This window comes from Trachinotus anak, unplaced genomic scaffold, assembly GCF_046630095.1.
Source record: "Trachinotus anak isolate AG129_WGS33_773 ecotype Australia unplaced genomic scaffold, CSIRO_AGI_Tana_v1 ptg000001l, whole genome shotgun sequence".
Classification (NCBI taxonomy): Eukaryota; Metazoa; Chordata; class Actinopteri; order Carangiformes; family Carangidae; genus Trachinotus; species Trachinotus anak.
In genome coordinates this window covers 12,748,154-12,770,547 of record NW_027273852.1, presented here as the reverse complement: position 1 = coordinate 12,770,547, position 22,394 = coordinate 12,748,154, and the positions used below count along the sequence as shown (strand labels likewise).

Here is a 22,394-nt window from a genome sequence, read left to right as displayed (position 1 = left end):
ACTGGTTAACAGAAAACTCTAACAGAAAATATATGGGCAGTCCATATAGTTCTGTAGATTTGGGCATTTTATTTCAACGAGGCCAAACACTGGCTGCTCCTCTGGATCATACACAGCCCCACCTAGTGATGATCACAAATAAAAACAAAACATCATGCTAAGAAAAAGTTATTTACTATGGTTGTAGATTTATGGCACTGTTGTTCAGTCTGCTTGCAGCAATGTATTGGAGGAACATTGTATTGTTATTATTGTGCAATCTGGTACAGATGAGCTGCCACAAAGCAGCTTTGTAGTTGTCACATAGGTTACAAAAATGAGCTTTGCTTTCTGACCGCAGACATCATTATGTCTTGGCCTACTTGATTAAAAAATAAATAAATCACAATAATTTAAATCAAAATGGCAATAAATGGATACACATGATCATTTATATATTTGATAAAGTAAACAGAACATACAATGATAAGTAACAAAATATGTCTTCAAGAATAAACAGGTATAAGAAAGTGCAAAGAAACTTAACAAAGGGAGCATCATAGTATTCAGTTATAAACATCAATAGAACATAATATACTTCCCTTACGTCATGGGTGCGAGTTGCCCGGATGAAGTTATGGGTTGAACGGGGCCTGCTGTGACGTCACATCCGGAGCAATACCATTGCATTTCGTGCGCGAAACGGACACCTGTAATTCCTCCAGGTAATCATTCAACGGCAACGGGGTTATGAGTTACCATATTATCATTTTAACACCACGGATCATTGATGTTTGTTATGATCGACGATTTTCCCGCCATGTCGATGGGAGCGTTAACGTCTATGAGACTCGCGGGGCTAATGTGAGCTACTTAGCTTAGCAAGCTAGCACAAGAACTAGTCTTATCTGGCGTTAGATGGGTTTTTTTTTTTGATTATTGGTAAAAGTTAGTACCTGGCTACATTTCTCCGTCTACTGGCGTGTATTATTGAGCTGCACAGGAAGCAAAAAGGGGAAAAGCTGATCAAAGAAACAGCCATAACCAAACACTGCACCGAAGCTAACAGCCGGCAGAAAGAAGGTGTGCCCCGTCGTTACCATGGCTTTGTCTCCACCTGAAAGACACTGCTCACTCTGACGGCTTGTAGCCTGACGGTAACTTAACCTCAGGCTCTTACTTTAAACACCTCGTCATCCGCACACCTGCTGATCTAAGTAAGATGCTGCGTTGCTCACGTTGACGCAAAAACTAGTTAGCTAAACGCCAAAGCAGTGTAATACACCAGCCCCGCAATGTTTCTACCGTCATGGAGGTTATATTATTTTTGCAAGACAGGTGTGTCTATTATTTTAATGTCTGAGGGTAGAATTAATATTCTGAACACCGATAACACCATGCAGTTCAACAGCATCACCAACTACAATCCTCAACAACTCTCAAAAAAATAGTTTCAGGAATAACTCAACACGACAGCCTGCATTTGTATTAGCAAGGTTTACCGAACTAACTGTGAGCTTTACTGTCATTGCATAACTACCCTTATTTTCTTATGAAAATGATCAAATGTTTGCCTGCTGCCTTGGCCTGCACAGTGGACGTATATGAGCAGAGAAGAAGAGAAGAGCTATGTGGCAAAGCTGCAGCAAAAGACTATTTTCCTTAGCCATTTGTCTCAAAGATATTTCATATATGACAAAGAAAAGCAGCAAATTCTCATATTTGAGAAGTTAAAATCAGCAAATGTTTGACTTTTTGCTTTAAAAGTGGCAGAAAACATGGATCGATTATCAAAATATTTGCTTATTAATTTGCTTATGATCAGTCAACTAACTGTAGCAGATTAAGTATGGCACAGTTGATGATTTGTGTAGGAAACACAGTGTAACTGAATCCCAGCAGACAGATGGGGCCAGTGTTAACTGGTGTTACGTCTCAGCTTACTTCATCTGTTCTTTATCCCCTCAGGTTCAGGAGAGTTTCACACTGAGCAGGCAACCATGGCCAACCAATCAATGGAAATCATAACAAAGGTTTTGGAGCAGTCGGCCAAGTTGATGGAGGAGCAGGTGGATGCACAGTTGACCAAACTGAATGAAATGGATGAAGATGATTTGGAGAGACTGAAGGAGAGGCGTTTAGAGGCTCTTAAAAAAGCCCAGAAACAGAAGCAGGTATGTGGGCCAATTAGTTAATGCACTTCTCACAGCACATGCAACATTGATGTCATATATCTGAACCTGCTGTGGGAAGTGATAATAATCTTTCTGAAATTAGTTATATCCCATTTAGAAATAATTTTTGTCTGAACAACTAAAATGTAAAATGTAATGGAAACCAGTTTTGTAAAATAAAGGTTCAGAAAAGTAATTGAATTTTACACAAGGAGCATGGTGGGAAACCCTGGGTTGATTTATAGACGAGCTTGTGCTCTGGAACATATCTATACATCAGGAATCCAAGTGGATTCTTCATGGGGAAAATGGTTTTCCTTTTGTTCACATCCCAAAATTTTTTAATTTCATTTCATTCAGCCCAAAAGGAGACTGCCTGCTACCACTGTACACAAATGTAAAAGCCATGTTTTCTGCTTTTTTAGGTCTCTTGTTCTGTTACTCATCTTGGTTCTCTCTTTTTCAGGAGTGGCTGTCTAAAGGCCATGGGGAGTACAGAGAAATCCCAAGTGAGAAAGATTTTTTCAGCGAGGTCAAGGACAGCAAGAATGTCGTCTGCCACTTCTACAGAAATTCCACCTTCAGGTAAGTCCATAGAAAGTATTTATTTATATCAGTGAACACTCTAAGTGATGGAGTGACAGGTCTACAATTCAGAAATTAAATCTTGGGCTAGTCAATCAATTGATAAGTCAGTTCACAGTGGTAATAATCAATTTGTGCTTTCAGTCATTTAAAAAGCGAAAACGACAAACTTTCAGTGGTTTCAGATTTGAAGTATGTCACTGTTGTTTAATCCTAACTCATTGCAAATTATGTGTTTAGGGTTTTATTCTGTTGAACAAAATGAGATATCACGTTGTGTCCTGTGTCATTCACTATTTTGTACATGAAATGATAAATTGAATAAATAATCAGCATTCAAAGTAATTGTTATTTGCAGCCTAAACTTGATTATCTTTAGGACTGCAGAAGTATATCATTTGAAGGACTCGGTGCAGTGTCTTTCTAACTTTTAATTCATTATGCTACTTAAGCGTTGTTAACATGAACACATTTTCTTTGACGTTAGATCTTTTCTACAAGTTCATGTCTTCAGTGTTTGTCTGGATGTTAGTAGCTGCAGGAGGTTGTCATCAGGCTGCTAAACTTGTCACTCTGTCTTCTTTCTTGCACATATAGATGTAAGATCCTCGACAAACACTTGGCCATCTTGGCAAAGAAGCATGTTGAGACCAAATTCATCAAACTGAATGTAGAGAAGGCCCCATTTCTGACAGAGAGGCTGCGGATCAAGGTTATTCCTACACTGGCTTTGCTGATTGACGGAAAAACAAAGGACTATGTGGTTGGATTCACTGACTTGGGAAACACAGACGAGTTTCCTACAGAGATGCTTGAATGGAGACTTGGCTGTGCAGATGTCATTAACTACAGGTGAGGCACAGATTCCTTCCTGCTCCTTTTAAAGCCTACATAGCATCCGCTGTTAAAAACAACGCTGTTACTCTACCCTAATTTTTACACTACCCTTTTTCTCCTGTTCCAGCGGTAACCTGATGGAGCCCCCCACAGTGACGCAGAGATCAGGCTCAAAGTTTACAAAAGTGGAGAAGAAAACCATCAGAGGACGAGGTTACGACTCAGATTCAGATTCTGGAGATGACTGAAAAGCACTGACAGTCGCCTGGTTTTCTCTCTCAGGGCTACCTCATTGAAATAAAGTCAAGCAGACAGCCCGCTTTAATTTTTCTTCTCCCCTTCTCTCATGAACTTACCTGTTCATTACAAATTTCCATATTTTATATCAAATTATTTTATGAAAGCATTTAGTGTTTTTGTTTCAGCCTTATTTAATGAATTGTATGTCACGTCTTCGTATTTGAACAGCTACATAATGACATATAGACAGGTAACAAATTGAAGAAGAACACATACGTTGGTCCAAAATCTTTTTTTTTAGATCAGTTCAGAAAACTAAAGATGCCCCTATCAGTAAAGTTTGCAGACCCCTTCTCTAAGGAGAGAAGTGGACCCCAGGGCACAACGAAGCCACCGCATCCCCTCACTGTAGGGGTCAAGCATTCAGGGCTGGCATTTATATACCTGCAGCACAGCATGACCACGCAGTGCACCCGTGTGGGCGTTTCTGCACTCGTTGTGTGTCTCCACTCATCAATACAGCTTTTTCCTTTCATTTGTCACTCCTCTGTACATGCACTTCAAGAGAGACATTACACATCAACTTGTAGAGGATACTTTTCACTGAGCCACTGCTCAGGTCATCTATCAACTAGCTCTTAGCTTTTTCCTGTATTGTTAATTTTGTCTCTTCATTGACTAACACCTTAAAGCTTTGTCTTGAATTACAGGCGTGCTCATTTAGGTAGTTCTGTTTATTTCATGTGTTCCCTTGTGACTGTGAGTCTGGTGTTTGAACAGAAACCACGATGCATGAGAGTGCCAAGTTAATCTTTTAGCATCTGATTCCATTTTCACAAGACATTTCCTTGTAGCAAGAGTGACTTAACCTAATGAAGACTTAATAAAAAGTTTAAAAGGTCCTTTGATGCTCTTTTGATTTTGTATTGTTCTCTGTAAACTACAGTGAGGATAATTGTGAGAGATGGATGTGACAGCATCCTGAGTTTCATACTAGAACGCTTAAACACAATGGATCCCACAACTCTCATAGTGTAACACAATGTACACAATGTATGACAAAGAAGTCACTGCAGACTAAGAAACCCTTGATGTTTGAGTGTTCTGTTGAAGGGAGACTACTCTCCCACAGAGCACAAAGGAAATGGAGGAGATCCTCAGAGCTGTGAAATTGTATCTATTTGTGGATGGTGGTGAAACAGCTCCAGAAACACCCCAGATAAAAAAACATAAGTTCTTGGGGAATAAAATAGTTCAGTTTCATTGGCAGTGTGATTCTAAAGTCACAGATTGTATCATTTACAGTTAGTATAAAGAAGTCAGGTTTGTCGACTTCTTACAAACTGCAGAAAACAATATACATAGGCAGCCTCACTGCAAGACGGTTCTGGGTCCTGAGCCAGCCAGGACTTCTCTGTACGGGGTTTGCATGTTCCCCATGTGCCTGCATGGGTTTTCTCCCATTGCCCAAAGACACCCAGGCTGGGCTTACTGGGGGCAATACATTTTCCATAGGTGTGAGTTAGAGCATGACCGGTTGTCTCTTTCTCTGAGGGTTGGCCCCGTGATTGATCGGCCACCTGTCCAGGGTGTATACTCTGTTTCTCACCCAGGGTCAGCTGGGATCAACTCCAACCCCCCCACAACCCTCTAAGATGATATAAGGTGATGGATGTATGTGTAATATTATTATGTAGCATGGAATAATGGCACAGCCACAGTCCTGTAAAGTGGTATAATTGTTAAAAAAAAGATGTGAGACGACCTGTATGGGTGGACACTTGGTGTAAACTGTCTTCTGAAAAAAGTAATTTCCCATTGTTAGTCTGACTCAGTGAGAGAAGGTGATAGAGAACTTGTCTTCATAAAAAAAACAAGTAAGAAGGATATAGGCTGTTTTTCATTCCAAAAAGTTTTTAATGCAAGTTTGTATGAGTCAGGTTTAATAATGAATCTAAGCCATCATCTGTTTCTAAATTGTGATTTGTGTGGAAAACAGATCACAATTTTACAGTTGTAACAGCTGTATGTACGGTTGATAGGTTGCTATTCAAGTTGGTGTATGCTGACAGGTAGACAAAACAAACAAACTTGCCTGGATAACTTAACTTATTAAATCCCGAGCGCATTCAAACCTGCAACACAGGTTTTCTACTCAGCAAAATGATTCAGACATTGCATACAGCTACCTTCAAATAGTGGAATCATATCAGATATGGAGCACAGGGTAATTTCCATGATATTATGTACATCTGAAATATGAATTTATTGAGTGGAGCTAAGATTCGATTGCCTTGGGGTCTACAGGTTGGAGGAGGCGACGGACAATCAGCTCTCCGTTGCTGTTAATGTAGGTGTCGGCCATGTCCTGTTCAGCAGGGAGGCCATAGGGAGTCTTGAGAGGCTGGATCCTGAGTGAACAAGGACAGACACCCTTCAATAACCAGACAAATAGCTTTAATAAGAATTTGTGGAGAGCTCCAAAAAATGATAAATCCTCATGTGTGACTCCAGTCATTTTCTGTCACTGCACATTCTGATGATTTACAGACTTGACAACCTTAATTCAAAGGAGTTGTGTTACCCCCTTTCAGCACATTGATCTTACCTCACCAGGTGCTTGACAAATTTCAGTTGACTATTGACCGCTGGTGTATTTTTGTGAATTACAGGGACATGTGCCTAAACACAACACAGAGAGAGAACAAAGTGTGAACAAACGTAAAAAGCAATCCAAGACTGTAAGCGTTACAAGTTCAATACATTTTTGCCTCTAGAAAATAATATAATAAATGTTGGTGACTATGGTGGACAGATTTTAGATCAGTTTGAATCAATGCTAACAATTCTAGGGATTATCCTTCTATACTATTACTCTATCTTGATGAAAGCTGTTTCTTCACTCTACAAGCCATGTTTAAGACACTGTGCATAATGCATATCAGGCTGCTAAATGCAACTCTGCCACAAGCAAAATATAACATGGATGGAAATTTCATCACCAAGAGTTGATGTTAGACTACTGGGCGTTGTAGTGTTGTAGTCAAAGAGCACTGAACATGACCTTTTTACACAGTTACAGCTAAAACATGCCTGAAAATACATTTCATTCGAGCATATTTACCATATATTCATTCTCAGATTACTTTCTTTAAACTTGAAAGCATTACACATCGGGCAAACCAATGTGTTGTGGGCTTTGAATAGAACAAAAACCTTACCTTTTCAAGCCCTAGGTGTTTCACCATCTCCTTCTCCCAGTACGGTCTTCGCATCACACTTTTGACTCGAGTTACTATATGCAGTTTATGAGGTTGGTCCGGATCGCCCCCATACTTCTCATGCTCTTTTGATCTCTCAGCAAAAATCTGCAAAGAAAAACAGACACTCTGAGTACTGACAACAGAGCAAATGATATGACGTAAATCTTAAACCGTTAAGAAGTGCAGAACAAAGGGGCATCATTATTACCATGGCTGGCCAGATGAATCTGTCTAGCTCATTAATCTGCCCTGGTCATGGGGCAACAATTGCGATACCCCCACACCACCTGTCCTCTGTGTACTGTTTTAGAGCCTGAACCTCGCTGGAACTCTGCCTTAACTAATTTACCAATATGAACCATGTGAGCACAATATAAACTTAAATTACTTAAGTAGTAAAAATTAACACCAAATGCCAAAAGCGTAGGCAATAAAGAAGAACTCACCTTAGCTGACATTGTATGAAAGTGTTATTTGCTTTAACAAATTTGCAATGTAACTAACATACAGCAAACCTGGACTTTTGCCTTAATTCTCACCTCTTTTGGGATTCTTGCTTTAGAAAATTTGCTGCGAGCAGAAACAAACCACGGGCATGGTAAAAGTGTAGCTTCTGTCGGGATCTGTAAAAATACACAGTGACAAGACAAAGTTAAAAGCAAAGGCGTAGGGCTAAAAAGCAGATGTGCTCTCTAATAATGAAGAACCCAAGTACAATGTCCTGTAGGTTTGGGCCATATGGCATTACAAACCGCAAGACAATATGAAGTGGGCAACCATCCGATTTTGTTATGATGATACTGTGAGCTATCACTTTAATATCTCTGGGCTAATTGGGTTGTGGGCAGTGTTCAAAATAAGCAAGCAGAACTGCGTTTGTGTAAATATAATTTTTGTCTTTACACTCAAAATGCCTGCACAGCATCAACACTGAAGTACTGATTTATAACCACAATGAAAAAGTCATCTGATTATGTCAGCATCGGCTGTAGCACCGGCCCGCTGCAGTTTGAAACATGATGTTCTTACCTTTGTTGACAAGGAGGCCAAAACACGACAGACACCTGACATGTTTTCTTGTGAGTGCACCTCTCCCACTACAGCAGCGCTGATGTCACAGGCATGCACGCCAAGGTTACAGCACGCCCAACCTCGGACACAAGCGTTTGCTACAAACCGAACTAAACGTTATAAAATAAAGCCACAAATGTAACTGTTCATATCAAATACACCGAACTCAGGTGTATAATGTTAATTCAAGAGATGAAACAAGTTGTTCACGTTTAAAGTCATCCTTCATGGATTTCCCCACCGGAAGTGTGACGGAGTAACTGTCAAGATGCACCGACATCGACAAATATCACTTGAGCAACGTTCCTATAAAACTTTATTTGAAACTTTTAAAACGTGAGGATGGACGGATGTCAAAAGTAAAATTCACATACTTCCGCTGTATGTTTCTGTTAAAAATATACAAATCTATTCCCAATACACTATTTGTGCAGCATTACGTTTCTCCGGGAGTTGTTTTGGTGACGCATTCGTCTAGCTGACCGGAAGTGTCGAGGAGTTACTGTGAATATGCACCGATATTACAGGTGTTACTTGAACAACGTTCCTAGAAACTTTAAAAGATATTTTTAAAAGGACAACATGCAATTTAGATGTTATAGATGTAAACAAAATACAGGTACCTCGGCTTTATGTTGTTGTGGAATATGTAGCCATCTGTCTCCCATACACCATTTATGCAGCAATACGTTTCTCCGGGAGTTATTTTTGTGGCGCACTTGTGTAGCTGACAGGAAAGTGGGAAGACAAGTCATTTCTTCCTGATACTTGTTTTTAGCATGACTGCATCGATGGTTTTCTAGAATCTATTAAAACCCGATGGTTGACAGGACAATGGCACAAAATCATGTGTCGGGGATGGAGACGTCCGCCATATCCGTCCTGAAACGGGCGGTGGAGCTGGATCATAGCAGCCGCTTCCAGGAGTCTCTAGTCTGTTACCAGGAAGGCATCCAGCTGCTCATGGACGTGCTGAAAGGTCTCTGTCTCCCTCTGACATGCACAGATACAGCAGTGTGAAAATAAAGACCACCACATGTTCTTCTTTTCTTTCTCCTGCTAGCAGCTGTGAAGGATGACTCAAAGAGAGGGCACTACAGAGAGAAGATAAAGGGCTACATGGATAGAGCGGAGCAAATCAAAGCTCATGTCAGCCAGATGAAAGAAGGTAGCTACCACCGCCACTGAAGGCTCCGTCATCGGGCAGGAAAAGTGGACAACCGCCTTAAACAGGGCCGGGTCAACCAGTCATGGGTCCCTTGGTTTAACACAATTTTATGTAGGAATTGAAGATGCGAATATTGAGCACGCATCAAGAAAGAATGATGGCAGGACTGCTTCGGCTGTCCCCCTACACTTACTGATGGGAAGCCGGCCCAGTATTCTTGCCCTGGTCCCAGACAATTACAATACTTTGTTGAAATCTGAATAATTGCACATCTTAGTTATATTTTGTACCACAAAAGCACAATTTAGGACTGAAAATGGAAAGAGACAGAAAGTTGCATCGGCATTTTAACCAGTCTTGAGGCACTGAGGCAGAAATCTGGTTTTAATACCTTTTGTATTTCACTTGATATTATGCAAGTTCCATTTCGTGTTTAATCACGAACCTACTCACAGACAAAAACCTCCTGAGACAGTTAAAAAATGATTGCTGACGGTTGAGGGTATGTGTGAATGTACAGTATGTTTTGTGGGAGAGGCTGCTGTGTGTGTCACCTCTAATTTTTTGTTTTGCTTCTTCTTCCCGTCAGATGGGAAGTACCATGAGCAGATTAGAATATCAGAGGATGCTACTGGTTATAGCTATGAGGCTCTGTTCAAGCCTTATATCAGCAGTGCACTCACAGAGGTCTGGGTGGAGGATCCATACATACGACACACCCACCAGGTAAGATCTTTGTTTTCATCGCAGTTTACTTTGAGACTTTTGTTCCTCTACGTTTCAAGCTGGATTTGGCTTTTGTTTGGCTTTGCTCAAGGACTGCAACATTCAAACAGTGTTCAACAACATACAAAGACAAATAGCATAAATGCTGCCGATCCACATATTTGAGAAGCTGTGACCAGTAAGTGTTTAGTAATCTCATGGATAAAAGACTAATTGATTATCAGAATTTTCACTGATTATTTTTCAGTCGGCTGACCAACTGCTAACTTATAAATTGATCAGCACTGTGTAATTTCATTATCTATGCTTTTAGCCTTCACATATTAAGACACCAACTTATATTCTTTTGCATGAATACAGATTATGAGCTGTTATGACTCATAGATATAAAATAAAAGCATTTAAAGATAAGATTGATTGAGACAGCTCTTTATTCAACTAAAGTCAGTTCTTCTTAAGATAAAGATACATAATAATAAAAATATTTTATATTGAAATAATATTCAAATATTTTGGATTTCCCTATAGGGATCAATTAAATATTTTTATATCTTTATGTATCTTTTATCTTTAAGATTGTTATTTCTTAAATGCATCAACTCAAAAATCTGTAACTCTTGAAACTGACAAACTTAGTTAAAAACAAACAAAAACAAACAAACAAGAAAAATTACTTGAATCAGTTAAATTGATGATGAGATGTTACATCTTAGAGCAGTTTGGTATAAAATAAGCGGTGACCTCTTTGGTCTCACACAACTAACGAGCACATTGTTTGCCTTGAAATTTTGAATTTGCTCCACAGTTTCATTTTTACCGTGGAGAAAGCTCTCTGTACCTTTGTTGTGATGATTAATAGCTTAACAATTAGAGTTCTATCCTCGGCACAAAACTTACTCTAACGGGTCAAACCTGCACCCCTTCTCTCTACCACAGTTATACAACTTTGTGCGGTTTTGCGAGATGCTACTGAAAGCGTCCTGCAAGGTGAAAGGGATCCATCTCCTCACTTCTCAGGATGAAGTAGGTTATTTAACTAATCAGGTCACACTGTGTAATGAATGCTTAGCAGCCATATCAGTCTCTCCTGGTCAGTGTATTCTTTTGTTTCACTGCCTCCATCCTGTCCTGCAGGCAGATAACAGCCAACAGGGCAGCGCTTTGGCCGAGCTGAAAGAGAGTCTCAGTGACCAGGGAGTGACTCTGGATCTGCAGTACTCCTCCACTATCCATGACAGAGAGATTAGGTACAGCAACACATTTCCTTCATTTATAACAGCTTCATAGACATATAGTATGAGGGCCATCATACTAAAACAGCACACGACATTATTTTTGAAAGAACATCCTAATTGTAATCTACTGTATAGTGTTAGTCTCAAATTGACACTCACTTTTCCATAAATGTGACTTTATTTTTTGGCAGTAATCTACACTTAATTTTGTTTTTAGGTTTGACAATGGTTGGATCATAAAGATAGGAAGGGGGCTCGATTACTTCAAGAGACCAAAGGTGAGTTTTCATCATATAATAATCAGACCCTTAATTGATGCCATAGTCCAAAATGGTGGTGCTGAATGTCTGAGAATCAACATGTTGAGTTCTGGTGGTAAAAAGTTTTCATTGCGTCCCCACAGGGCCGATTCTCCATTGGATATTGTGACTATGACCTCAGGCAGTGCCAGGAGACCACTGTAGACATTTTCCACACCAAACACACAAAAACCCTATGAGATTCCTGAAGCTTAAGTTGCCTTTTTTTCTAACTCAAGGGACATCGTTTACTCACCTGCTCTCAGTCACACACATATACATATCTGCTGTGTTGATGGATTTGCCTTCACTTATGATCGGCCTCATAACAACTGTGCAGCTGAGCTTTCTTTGACAGAAAACTTTGTTAAAATATGCTTGCTGTTACACTACCATGTCTTAAATTGCAACCCACTGTATAATGAAATATTCTATATTTTTATGTGGATTCTTCTCCACCTCTTTTAAGGACTCTTTTCTATGATTTTTTTTTTTTTTTTTACGTCAATAAATTTCCTCTGTAATTATGGTCGTCTACAGTAAAGGTGCATTTTAGGGTGTGATGCCATCATCTTGTGGAAAAATTAATTAATTGTTTATATTAAAGTGCTTTTATAATATAAAATGTCTCTGTGTGTTTTTTTTCATTTTCACCATCTTTCAAGCTTGTCCACTTACTTTATATTCAATGTGTTACATTCAGGATATACAAAATAAATACAATCATACAAAAACTTGCAACCTGATTGAAGACTACATTTAACCCAGTACAGTCAGATTCCAGTATCTTGGTTACACATTGCTACCATAGTTTATGGAATATGATTGTATGTACTTAGTAAGTGGACCTTGAATTTACTTTTTTTTTTTTTTGTCAAACTACTATTCCCAATTTACAAAATACTCTCAGCTCAAGGCCAATTTACTTGCCTGTTGCAAAGCTTTTGATCACATCGCATGGTCTTCATCCGCATATTGAGTTGTCATAAATGGAACCACAGATGTTCAAACTTTCCTTTATTGTGAGCAGTAATTGACTTTACTTTGACATTGCATGAAGTCTGCATTTCCTCAGTCTTTCACTGAATTTTACCCCAACTCCACAAAACCCCAGTGTAGCTGCAGCTCTATGAGGTAGTCCTAATATACAACTATTATTTTTATTCTACACTGCCTTTACACAGCAGTCTCTGCTGCTGCTGCTGGCTTTATGCACACTGCTTCAAAAGGGTTAAAGCTCCTCTGGGATAATTGGCAAATCCACTGGTTTGAAAACTGTAGTTTATATATTAACACATAACATGACTTTTGGATTCCTGTCATTCATAAAAGGCCCACACACTGATGTCTAGTTAATGGGTAAAATATACTAAATATAACATAATGAGGACCTATAGCTCAGTAGATTTGACTGTATGGCGGGTATATAGCAGTGATTTCTGTCTCTACTCCTGGGTTCTCCTTGTTGGTATGAGTCTAATAAGAATCCAATGAAAAATTAAAAACAAAAATATTTTCCTGAAAAATACTGTGAAATATCCCCTCATTAAATATTCATGAGAATTATTTGTTTGAATGAATGTTAACCCTGGTGAGTTCAAACAGTGCTGTGACCGGATTATCTATCGGCCTTAATCTCGATATGCACAGTCCTCATCCGGGCTCTGAGAGGAATAAATAATAATCCATCAGGAAACCACATGAACCAGAGACCATCATAACTGTGACAAGTTGCTCTGTTTTCCTTGAGCTGAAAGGACAAAGGCTACATTGCACATGACAGTCAGTGTTGTATATTTCAGCATATGCAGACAGCTCTCTATCAGATGTAATCACATCATAAGATAAGATATGTTTCCATGAATATTCTCGATGTGTAGATGACGGACTATAAATCCATGAATGGAAGGAATTAAGTGAAACCACAGCCCAGACTCTTATGACGCTGTGGTCTGGTGACTAGCTGCGTGTGGTCTTTTGCATGTAATCCAGATGTCACCGGTGAACGTTCTAATGGATAAGGATTTGTGTGATGAGGAGCCTCGTGAGAGAAGCTGCTTGGCCACACATCCAAACACAAAAATGTGGATGCAACGGTTTGCTTTCCATTTCCCGTGGCCCTCCCTCTCACTGATTGTAGCCCAGTGGCCTAGATATTGTTCCCATCTCTGAATACTGTGTGAATGTGCAGAAAGTTGGATTCACTGCTGCAGCACTGAAATTTAATTTCCCTGATGATACACATACATGCGTGAGACATCTTTGTCTCTTGTTTTAGGATTGTATTTTGATATTTTTTGACTGCAACAGTAGAGATATAGACTGGGAGGACGTCACATAGGTCCCCCAGCTGGAATCAAACCAGGGATGTTGATCTCACCAAGGCTGGGAGATGACTAATCCTTGGTTGGTGTTTTTTGCACACACACACACACACACACACACACACACACACACACAAACAAACAAACACACACACACACACACATATATATATATATATGTGTGTGTGTGTGTGTGTATGGATGTATATATGTATGTATAATGTATAATACACACTCATGCATAGACTCCCCTCCCCTGTGATCATACAGAGGTGTAGGCAACAAACTCAGTGTAATATGTAAACAGTTCTATGAGCTGTAATTCCTATATGCCTGTCCTCTTTCCAACTGGAGCTTTATTTTTTTCCCTCTACTCTCATTTCTGGGCCTAAAATCAGGTTAGCGTTTTATAAGGAGCTTAGCGCAAAGGGCCACAGTGTGCCACTAATGTAATAGAGTATCTCTCTCTCTCGCTCTCTCTCTGTCTCTCTCTCTCTCTGTCTCTCTCTCCCTCCCTCTCTCTCTATCTCTCTCACTCATTCTCTTCTGTCCTCTTTTCTCTTTGTGCATTTGCTTACCCTGTCATAAAGTGACCTTCTCTCTCTCTCTCTCTTCCTCCCTGCCTGTTTTTCTTTCTCCTTCCACTTCCCTCGCTTCCTTCCCTCTGCATCTCCCTCCATCTGCAGATGTGCACGACACAAGCCTGAGGTTTAAACATTAGTACAGTGACACAGCCGAGACGAGACAACTCAGCGAAGGGAGGACGGCAAACAGGAGGAAGAGGAGCGGAGCTGCAGCTGTCAGATCTGAGTGAGTTCACTCATTTTTTTTTGGTGTTGCATAGTGTGTGAATGTGTGTGTGAGTGTGTGACAGGTTTTCACATTGAGAGGGGGAACTACTTTTTTCCCATGTATGTCAGGTGAATTTTGCCCTGCAGTGATTAAGCTGCTGTCGCAGATTATAGTACTGTGAAATCTTACAAGGATCTCTCTGCAATGTCAATAATCCAAGAGATTATCCTCTGTTTCTGTTGGGGCTATAGCTTGGCTCACTGGATGGCAAAGGTCTGGGGAATGGCCTGATTCATGAACCCTTTAGCTTCATTCACTGTGGTGGTAATTCCAGTGGTAACAAGTTGGAATTTATTTGTAGGACAAGGGGTTTAAATGTTACATAAGTCAAATGTGACATCACATGCAACTTTTTCAGAGTGCCTTGCTGCATTTCTGTGCTTACATCCTTTTCAAGAGGCCTTGCTTGTCATGTAGTCTGAGAGCCTGTTGAATGAGATGAGAGGTGCAGTGTGGACTTTCCATGCGTGTCCATAACCTGACACATCTTGTCTTATCAGGCAGCCATGCTGGACAGGATCAAGCTCTGTTGACACCAGTTCCTCATATACACAGAGAGAACTGGATGAAACATAGAAAATGGTGTATGCATATCTCAAACAGAGAACTGTCTCCAGGGCAGGAGTCAATAAAATCAAGGAAACAAGCTCCCTGCACTGAATCTTGCATCCAGTAACACATCAACGCAATCCGGATGTTTTTGTCAGGCAAGCGTTGCACAAGTAAAGCTGCCTTTTACCAAGATTCTAGCTTTTGCTTTGCTCATAAAATATAACATGTTAGCCAGGCTACACTGTGCAGTGTCATATTAGAAATCCTGGTACCTCCTCTGTAACCTACATAGAGTGTTTTTTCTTGATGACACTGCACTAAATATCTTTTCTGCTGAAACATGTGCTCTTGCAAAAGCTTCTTTGATTTTATTTTGTTGGATCACAAAGACAAAAGTTTCCTAACCACACCCCTCGAAGCTGCAGTCAAGGTTTGTACTGTTCCTGGGCATGTCAATAAACCTTTGAACCTCAAGTCCTTTGTCACATCTCCAGGCTATCACGCCAGTTCATTATTTGCACGGTTGTCAGAGTACAGAAAACATACGACTGGAGTATTCACGCCTCGATTGACGCCCTTCACTGTGTGACAGCAGTCTCTAAAAGAACTGTAGGCCGGAGGTTTATGTTGTCACGGTCGCTTCTCATTATCAGTGCTGTTCTTCACACACGTGTCCTGTCATCTGCTGTGCATTTCCTATAGGAATCAGACCAATGGAGTCTTTCTCTGGAGATACAGAAGAAAGCACCGAAGAGGTTTCAGGTGAGGTTATTTGTCATTAGGTTTGACATGAGAAAACTGTGGTGAAGAGAAAGCAACTCCTTGACAAAAATGAGCTGCCAGAGTAAATGTCTTTGTCAGCATAACATTGAAACGTGATTATCACACACCAAGGACTATTTATTGTTAATGAAAGATCATAATCTACAGAAGGAGCTGACATGTCTGATGTAACAATTAGATCATTAGATCATTTATAGGATGTAGAGACAAGATTATTTGAGTTCTGCCTCTGTGTGTGTGTGTGTGTGTGTGTGTGTGTGTGTGCTGTTGTGACCTGGATCTTCTCCATCTCAATCTCTTACATTAGGACGCAAGAAATTCAAGCTCAAATCTCTGAAAACTCGTCTTTTTCGGAGGAATAAGAGAACAGGTGGAGAGGAAGACCCCAAACTCAGTCAGTCAGCTAGCGACATTACAGCACAAAAGGGACTTGGATCAGATGAAGATTTGGTGTGAGTGTGGACATAATAGGAAATCTTTTCTGTCCATATTTCTAGTCTCATCCTTCACCTTGTTTCTGTTTTACCTCTCCTGCTGCCTCAGATGCCCACAGGGGACAATGGGATCACGAGCATTGTCCCATGACAGCATCTTTCTGGCTGATCAGGACCTGACGGACACTGAACCAGCCAGGGTCTTATCCCAGGAGAACGTTCACAGCAAGATCAAAGCTCTACAGGTACGGTCTCTTATTTGGGGGATTTTGTTGGGAAGTGGGTCTTTAAAAGTGTATTATTTTTTTAAAACACCTGTGCTCTGGTACTGTAGATAAAGCTTCAGCAGCAGAAGATGCATTTGGGGCCGCCGCCGCTGGTTCTGCCAATCAGACGTCCAGAGGACCTGGCAAGCCGCTCAGAGGATGACAGTCTTCCCCACAGCCCCCCTGATGCCTCAGGAGGTGATGTTACATCACACGGAGCTTTCAGCAAGGTGATTAATCATCTCACCTAAGTGATACATGCTCAGTTATCTGCATGGTTAATCAGTTCAAGTTCTTTCAGGAGTATTTGAGGGGACGTCTTAATGATTTTGTGTATAGCGCCTCAGTTGATTCATGAATCATTCTCTTCCTAGATTCACAGCCTCAGTATCGTAGCTCTGCTTTTTCCGACCATTATGGCTAAGCTCTATCAAAATATCACTCCACCTAGAGCCACAGACATAGCTTAGGTTTAGCAACAACATGCACACATCTTGTCTGTGTCTGTCTGGCAGTGCAGTTGAAGTGCAGCACATATGTATGTGTATCTATGTGTGTGCGTTTGTATACATTTCTGTTTTTATATAATATGTCTTAAGTTATGAAGAAGAAGTGTGCAAGGGTGGAAATCCTCTAAACTGAGACCATTTTGCTGATCATTTTTGAGGGTGTAAGTCTGAGATTAGAACTGGGATTTGGTTTAGTTTAAAAGTTAATGAAAGGGCAGGTGACATTTTGCTTATATTATCTACTATTGCTGACAAACCCAATAAAAAAGGGTGGCACTTCAGCTCCAAGCCCAGTCTTTCCGACATGAGTTGTAAATCTTTAAAAGCAGGTCACAAAAATGTAGTTTCATTTAAAAAATGCACAGAGGAAAAATATGTTTCAGGTTTGTTGTAAGATGAGTTTATTGTTTGTTTGGGTCTTTTTTAAATGGGATTTGTTTACAATTTGAAAAATATAGACTATAAGCAGCTTTATCCTTTTATGGAGCTATTTATAAGCTTTGCTATTACTAAAGTTACTAACGTTAGTATTGACAGCTGTTTACTTACCAATCTAGACAAAACATTGTGAGTTCAACATCAAACAGCATTCTGTTACTCACCAAGAACTGCTTCCACTGTGGAAAGAAACACCAGTGTTAACTCTTGTCTCTATCATATCCTTTCTTCTACTGAAGTTAGCACACTAACCAGCTAGCTCCAGTCCATCTTGTCACTTTCTGATAGCAATTTATTGTAGCCTCCAGTCTTCCCTGTAGATGAAGTGCTGCTCAGCGGGCGTATTACAACCTCTTGTAAATGCATTGGTGGTCGAAGCTCTGGTCAGACAACCATCACCACCACCTGCTCCTAGCAAGAAACTACGTTTGGCAGCTGAGAAAACTTTCAAATAGCCCCTTTAAGGTCAGGCAGGTAGGATAGAGACAGGTTGGGGTTTGGTCGTGCGGTGTAAATAATATTGCTGATGATTTTTTCCATTTTTTTTCTCTGTAGACCATATCCCAGCCATCCTCTCGACCACTCTCACCCATCCCCAAACCTGCATTGACCAAGCATGTGTCCCTGACACCATCCCATTCTTTACCGCTTACTGTCCCTTCCATTTCTTCTGTTATTGAGCCCCCATCGGACTTCAGCTCTCCAGCTCAGTTCACCCCCTGCTTAGATACCTCTGCTGCACGCCACCGTATGTCTGTCAAGCCCAGAAACCAGAGGGCCAGCACCAAGAAGAGACTCACTGCAGTGAGTGCCCATACCTACCGTCTGTCAAACAACACGCAGTACACCTCCTTCACTTTCCTACCCTTGCTATCTAATGTTGCTATCTTTTTTCTTTTTTCTTTTGAGCAGACTGACTCTAGGTCTCATTCACACACCCTTAACAACATCGACCACCCTGAGTCCGTGAAAGAAGAAGAGCAGCAGCTTGGTGCTCAAGACGAGGTTACACTGGGAACAGAACAAGGAGAGACTGAAATTCCTATCACAGCTCACTGTCTTCCTTCACATTCCCCCGAGGTGGCACCAAACACATCAGAATCAGCACCTAAAACATCCAGTCTTACTTTTTCCCAACAGGACCACACTCCTCCTGGGGGAGGGCCCTCTGTATCCTCACAGGTACTTCGCGTGAAGCCTCAAAGACCAGTAGATAGAACATCTAGTGAACAGCCACATTCATCCTTTGTACAGTCAGAAAAAACAAAAGAGATGCAAGTAATGTCCCATGACAAAAAGAATACTCTAAAAAAGGCTGGAATGACTGAGGAGTCCTCAGACCATCTCTCCACTAGCTTCAGCTCAGCGGTGTCATTTAGGCCGTCCTCTGTTCACCAGCAGGTTCAAGGTGAGATAGAGACCACAAAAGGAATTAAGAAACCTACCCCAGGACGGGGGTCGTTGCATTTTTCCATCACCAGTGCAAAAAACCGAGACGGAGAGAGACCCCGATCAAGCAGTTTTGGGGGAATGCTGGAACAAGCTGAAGCCAGACACAAGACCACAGGGGTAGCAGAGGATAAACCCTTTTCGAGCTCGAGGGAAAAGGAGGAACTTAGAGACTTACAGCCCAGAGGGGGGACCTTTGCTGTTGGTAGACTGAAACAAGAGGGAGCACCGCCCAAAAGCTCAGTACTTCCATGGGACAGGAGGGACAGCCTCAAAAAGACAGAATCCGTGACAGCATGTAAAAACACAGCTACAGACACAGGCAACATAGCAGGGGAGGAGGTGGACAGCAGCCAGCTAGAGGTGGAAGAGGCAGTGGAAGCACAGGAAGTCCAGGAGGAAGAAGGAAAGATGGCATTTGGTGTTAAACTACGCTCAACATCTCAGTCGCTGAGATTTCGGTCTGATGCTGCTTCTAACCATCTTTCTAAGCCACCAGTGTGTCAAGACCAAAGTGACAAACAAAAAAGACAGGAAATAAGTGATAATGTTGGCTACTTGTCTAAGAAACTTCCAACAAACTTCTCTTGTACACCATCCACCTCTGGAAATGTCCAAGTGACAGGTGAGTGTCATTGTAAGTTCATTCAATGATGAAAAAAACAATATTTGTTTTCTCCATGCTGTGCTACAAGCCATCGTTTAACATTGCAACCCACAGCCATATTTTCAATCACCTGTAAGATTAAATATTGCACCAATAGCCACTGTAATACTATGTGAACGAAGTTTCACATAGTAAATAATTTCTCCGGAGTGATAAGGTTTCTACTGATCACAAGGGACCTTTGTACTCATTAAAATACCACCCAGGCTAACTTTAACAGTGCTGCCAAGCATGTCTAACAGATTTGTGTGACTCCTTAGATCCAACCCCATCTGGATTCTCCCTCCCAGTCAAGAATAATCTGCCATCTACAAGCGAACGTGACAACACCCCTGCAGAAGTCCAAGCAACCTCCTCAGACCCTAGAGAAGTCGAAACTGCCTTCACAGTGCCTCAGGACCCCCAACCTGTCCCTCAAACAGCCTCATCTGAGGTGTCCTGGATGAGCCTAGCTATGGAAAAGACCAGAAGCCTGCAGCAACTCTTTACTAGTAGATTCCCCAGAGATTTTACAGGTGTGCAGACTGTGGCTCGACCACAAGCACAAGTGCAGCCAACGAATCAAGCAGAGACAAGGACTGGTCCAACAATGCAGACACAGACTGTAAAATTGCAACAGGGTACAACGCCAGTACAGGCTACAAATCAGCTGTCAGCTGATACAGTGAAAGTAGCAACAGTGCAAAGTAGAAGTCAAGCACAGACTGTCAAAACACCACTAATGTCAGTGCAACAGAAGACGTCATCAACACTGACTGCTCTGTCAGACACTTCAAGAGAAGCACAAATGTCAAAACAAACCAATGAATCCCAGTCACACCCAAATACAATTCAGTCTGCCTCACAGTGTCTGGCTCAGCCACCTGTTCAGACCAACCCATGGACATCCCAGTCTCTCTTGCGCTCTTCTATACAAACAGAGACCTCGTCTGAGTTTGCACAAGGGAGTTCCACCCAGTGTCTTGCACAACCTCACCTTTCCTTGGGGCAGCATGCAGCACCCCAACAACCTTCTTGGAGCAATCGAGGTCTCCACCCCACTAACCAGCTCAAACCCATGATGCCAGTTTCCACCACAGCTCCTCATCCAGTGTCTGCCTTAGGAAGAGGGGAAAGAGAAGCCAATGTGCAGGAAACAGAGGGTCCATCACTCCCAGGAAGGCGAGCAGTTAGGGCCGGGTCAGTAAGCGAGAAGGCTGCTTTTCTGGAAAAACGGGCAGAGTGGACAACTCCACCTGGAACCAAGGGGGTTTGTGGTGCTTCTTTGTAAATGTGTTTCAGGCTATATATATCAGGGTACATAGACAATACTTACTAGTAGAATCAGTTTCTTGCTGTTTTTTTCTTTTCATGGGATAATTCAATATAAATATAGAATATTAGAAGATTTATCCTTTAACTACAAGGTTTTTGGACTGTCAATCTATCCTGAGTAGATGATCTAATGCAGTTTTTCTCAGGTGGAATTGAAGAAAGCTCAAACAGAAGTGCAGACGTCAGCTGAATCCCCTGCCTTGGCCAAAACAAGCAAAGACACAAAGCCAGAAGGAAGGCAAGGGGTAAATCTTGCAGGTGTGTGGACATTCAATATATTAATCATGATGACATCCGTAGAAATACTAAATGGGTATTCAGTATCACCATATGCAGCAATATGACACTTTTTTTTTCAGAGTCAAGCCCCACCAAAGTTCCAGAAAGGCCTCGAGAGGACAAGTGGCTTTGGAAAAACATGTCATCTTCATCCCCCTCATCATCTCCCACACAGCCATCAGTGTTACAGTCCATGTCTGACAGTGGCCAGCCATCCTGGATGGAACTGGCAAAGAGGAAGTCAATGGCCTGGAGTGACAAGACCATGGACTAAGAGGGAAAAGAGACAGATATACAGGGTGTGGAAATAAGAATATGAACAGCCCTGCAGACAAATACTACCTTTCAAGATTAGTGAGTTGGATGTTTAGCGAGACTGATGTTGATACAACTCTATGGTAATTTATGTAGTAAGGATGTTGTGTTTGTGTATTGAATTGTATTTAATTGTAAAATGTTAGTGTTATACTGAAAGATGGAGAGAGAGAGAGGGAGAGAGAGAGAGACAATGTATGTTGCAAAGTTCACTATAATCCCTTTTCCACCACAACCACTTCAAAATAAAGGGTATTTCTGAATAATGTTTTATCTGATTCAGCATTGCACTGCTGTTAATACTTTATGTTAAATGATAATAATAATAATAATAAATAATGTTATGTAAAGCTTTTCTTGTCAGTTGTTAAGTCCCTTTATATAAGATGGCTAAACCCCAGGAGCCCAGTACAATACACATCATACTGCTTCAATTAACGTCAGAAATTACCCAAAACAAGTTGAGTAAGTAACAGGTAACAAGTGACTAGTTGAGATGAAGCAATAACGAGTGAATGTGGGACAAGACTAAAATTTCATCTAAAGCAATTAGAGCCTTTTTCAAAACTTTGTTTGGAAAGTGTTTGTCAGTGCAAGAATCTGATGACTACCTCAGCTTTTCAGTGTGTGATAAA

General features: G+C 41.0%; 4 protein-coding genes across 7 annotated transcripts; 3 read left to right on the top strand and 1 right to left on the bottom strand.

Annotated features, from left to right (window-relative positions):
• Positions 1–574: 574 nt before the first annotated feature.
• txndc9 (thioredoxin domain containing 9) lies at positions 575–4,717 on the top strand. Of its 2 annotated transcripts, none has more exons than XM_071477808.1 (5): positions 575–704; positions 1,948–2,153; positions 2,620–2,738; positions 3,336–3,590; positions 3,703–4,717. In XM_071477808.1, exons 2-5 carry the CDS (start codon positions 1,980–1,982, stop codon positions 3,821–3,823), a joined length of 669 nt encoding a protein of 222 aa, XP_071333909.1. In that variant the 5' UTR covers positions 575–704; positions 1,948–1,979; the 3' UTR covers positions 3,824–4,717. The 2 variants fall into 2 exon arrangements, with proteins under 2 accessions (XP_071333909.1, XP_071333918.1); XM_071477817.1 differs by lacking the exon at positions 575–704 and adding an exon at positions 824–843.
• Positions 4,718–5,709: 992 nt separating this feature from the next.
• mrpl30 (mitochondrial ribosomal protein L30) lies at positions 5,710–8,423 on the bottom strand. Its single transcript, XM_071477829.1, has 5 exons — positions 8,108–8,423; positions 7,618–7,701; positions 7,037–7,183; positions 6,424–6,497; positions 5,710–6,226 (listed from the first exon to the last, which is right to left on the bottom strand). The coding sequence occupies exons 1-5, from the start codon at positions 8,147–8,149 to the stop codon at positions 6,094–6,096; spliced, it is 480 nt and encodes a 159-aa protein (XP_071333930.1). The 5' UTR covers positions 8,150–8,423; the 3' UTR covers positions 5,710–6,093.
• A 277-nt stretch (positions 8,424–8,700) lies between these two features.
• mitd1 (MIT, microtubule interacting and transport, domain containing 1) lies at positions 8,701–12,196 on the top strand. Of its 2 annotated transcripts, none has more exons than XM_071477784.1 (7): positions 8,701–9,128; positions 9,213–9,317; positions 9,907–10,043; positions 10,980–11,066; positions 11,178–11,290; positions 11,496–11,556; positions 11,682–12,196. In XM_071477784.1, exons 1-7 carry the CDS (start codon positions 8,969–8,971, stop codon positions 11,775–11,777), a joined length of 759 nt encoding a protein of 252 aa, XP_071333885.1. In that variant the 5' UTR covers positions 8,701–8,968; the 3' UTR covers positions 11,778–12,196. The 2 variants fall into 2 exon arrangements, with proteins under 2 accessions (XP_071333885.1, XP_071333894.1); XM_071477793.1 differs by having other exon boundaries at positions 8,710–9,128; positions 9,216–9,317.
• Positions 12,197–14,485: 2,289 nt separating this feature from the next.
• cracdla (cracd like a) lies at positions 14,486–22,109 on the top strand. 2 transcript variants are annotated; one of them, XM_071477770.1, is made up of 10 exons: positions 14,486–14,711; positions 16,008–16,067; positions 16,396–16,540; positions 16,632–16,767; positions 16,857–17,018; positions 18,291–18,539; positions 18,648–19,809; positions 20,112–21,100; positions 21,312–21,423; positions 21,525–22,109. In XM_071477770.1, the coding sequence occupies exons 2-10, from the start codon at positions 16,019–16,021 to the stop codon at positions 21,716–21,718; spliced, it is 3,198 nt and encodes a 1,065-aa protein (XP_071333871.1). In that variant the 5' UTR covers positions 14,486–14,711; positions 16,008–16,018; the 3' UTR covers positions 21,719–22,109. The 2 variants fall into 2 exon arrangements, with proteins under 2 accessions (XP_071333871.1, XP_071333865.1); XM_071477764.1 differs by lacking the exon at positions 14,486–14,711 and having other exon boundaries at positions 15,668–16,067.
• Positions 22,110–22,394: the final 285 nt, after the last annotated feature.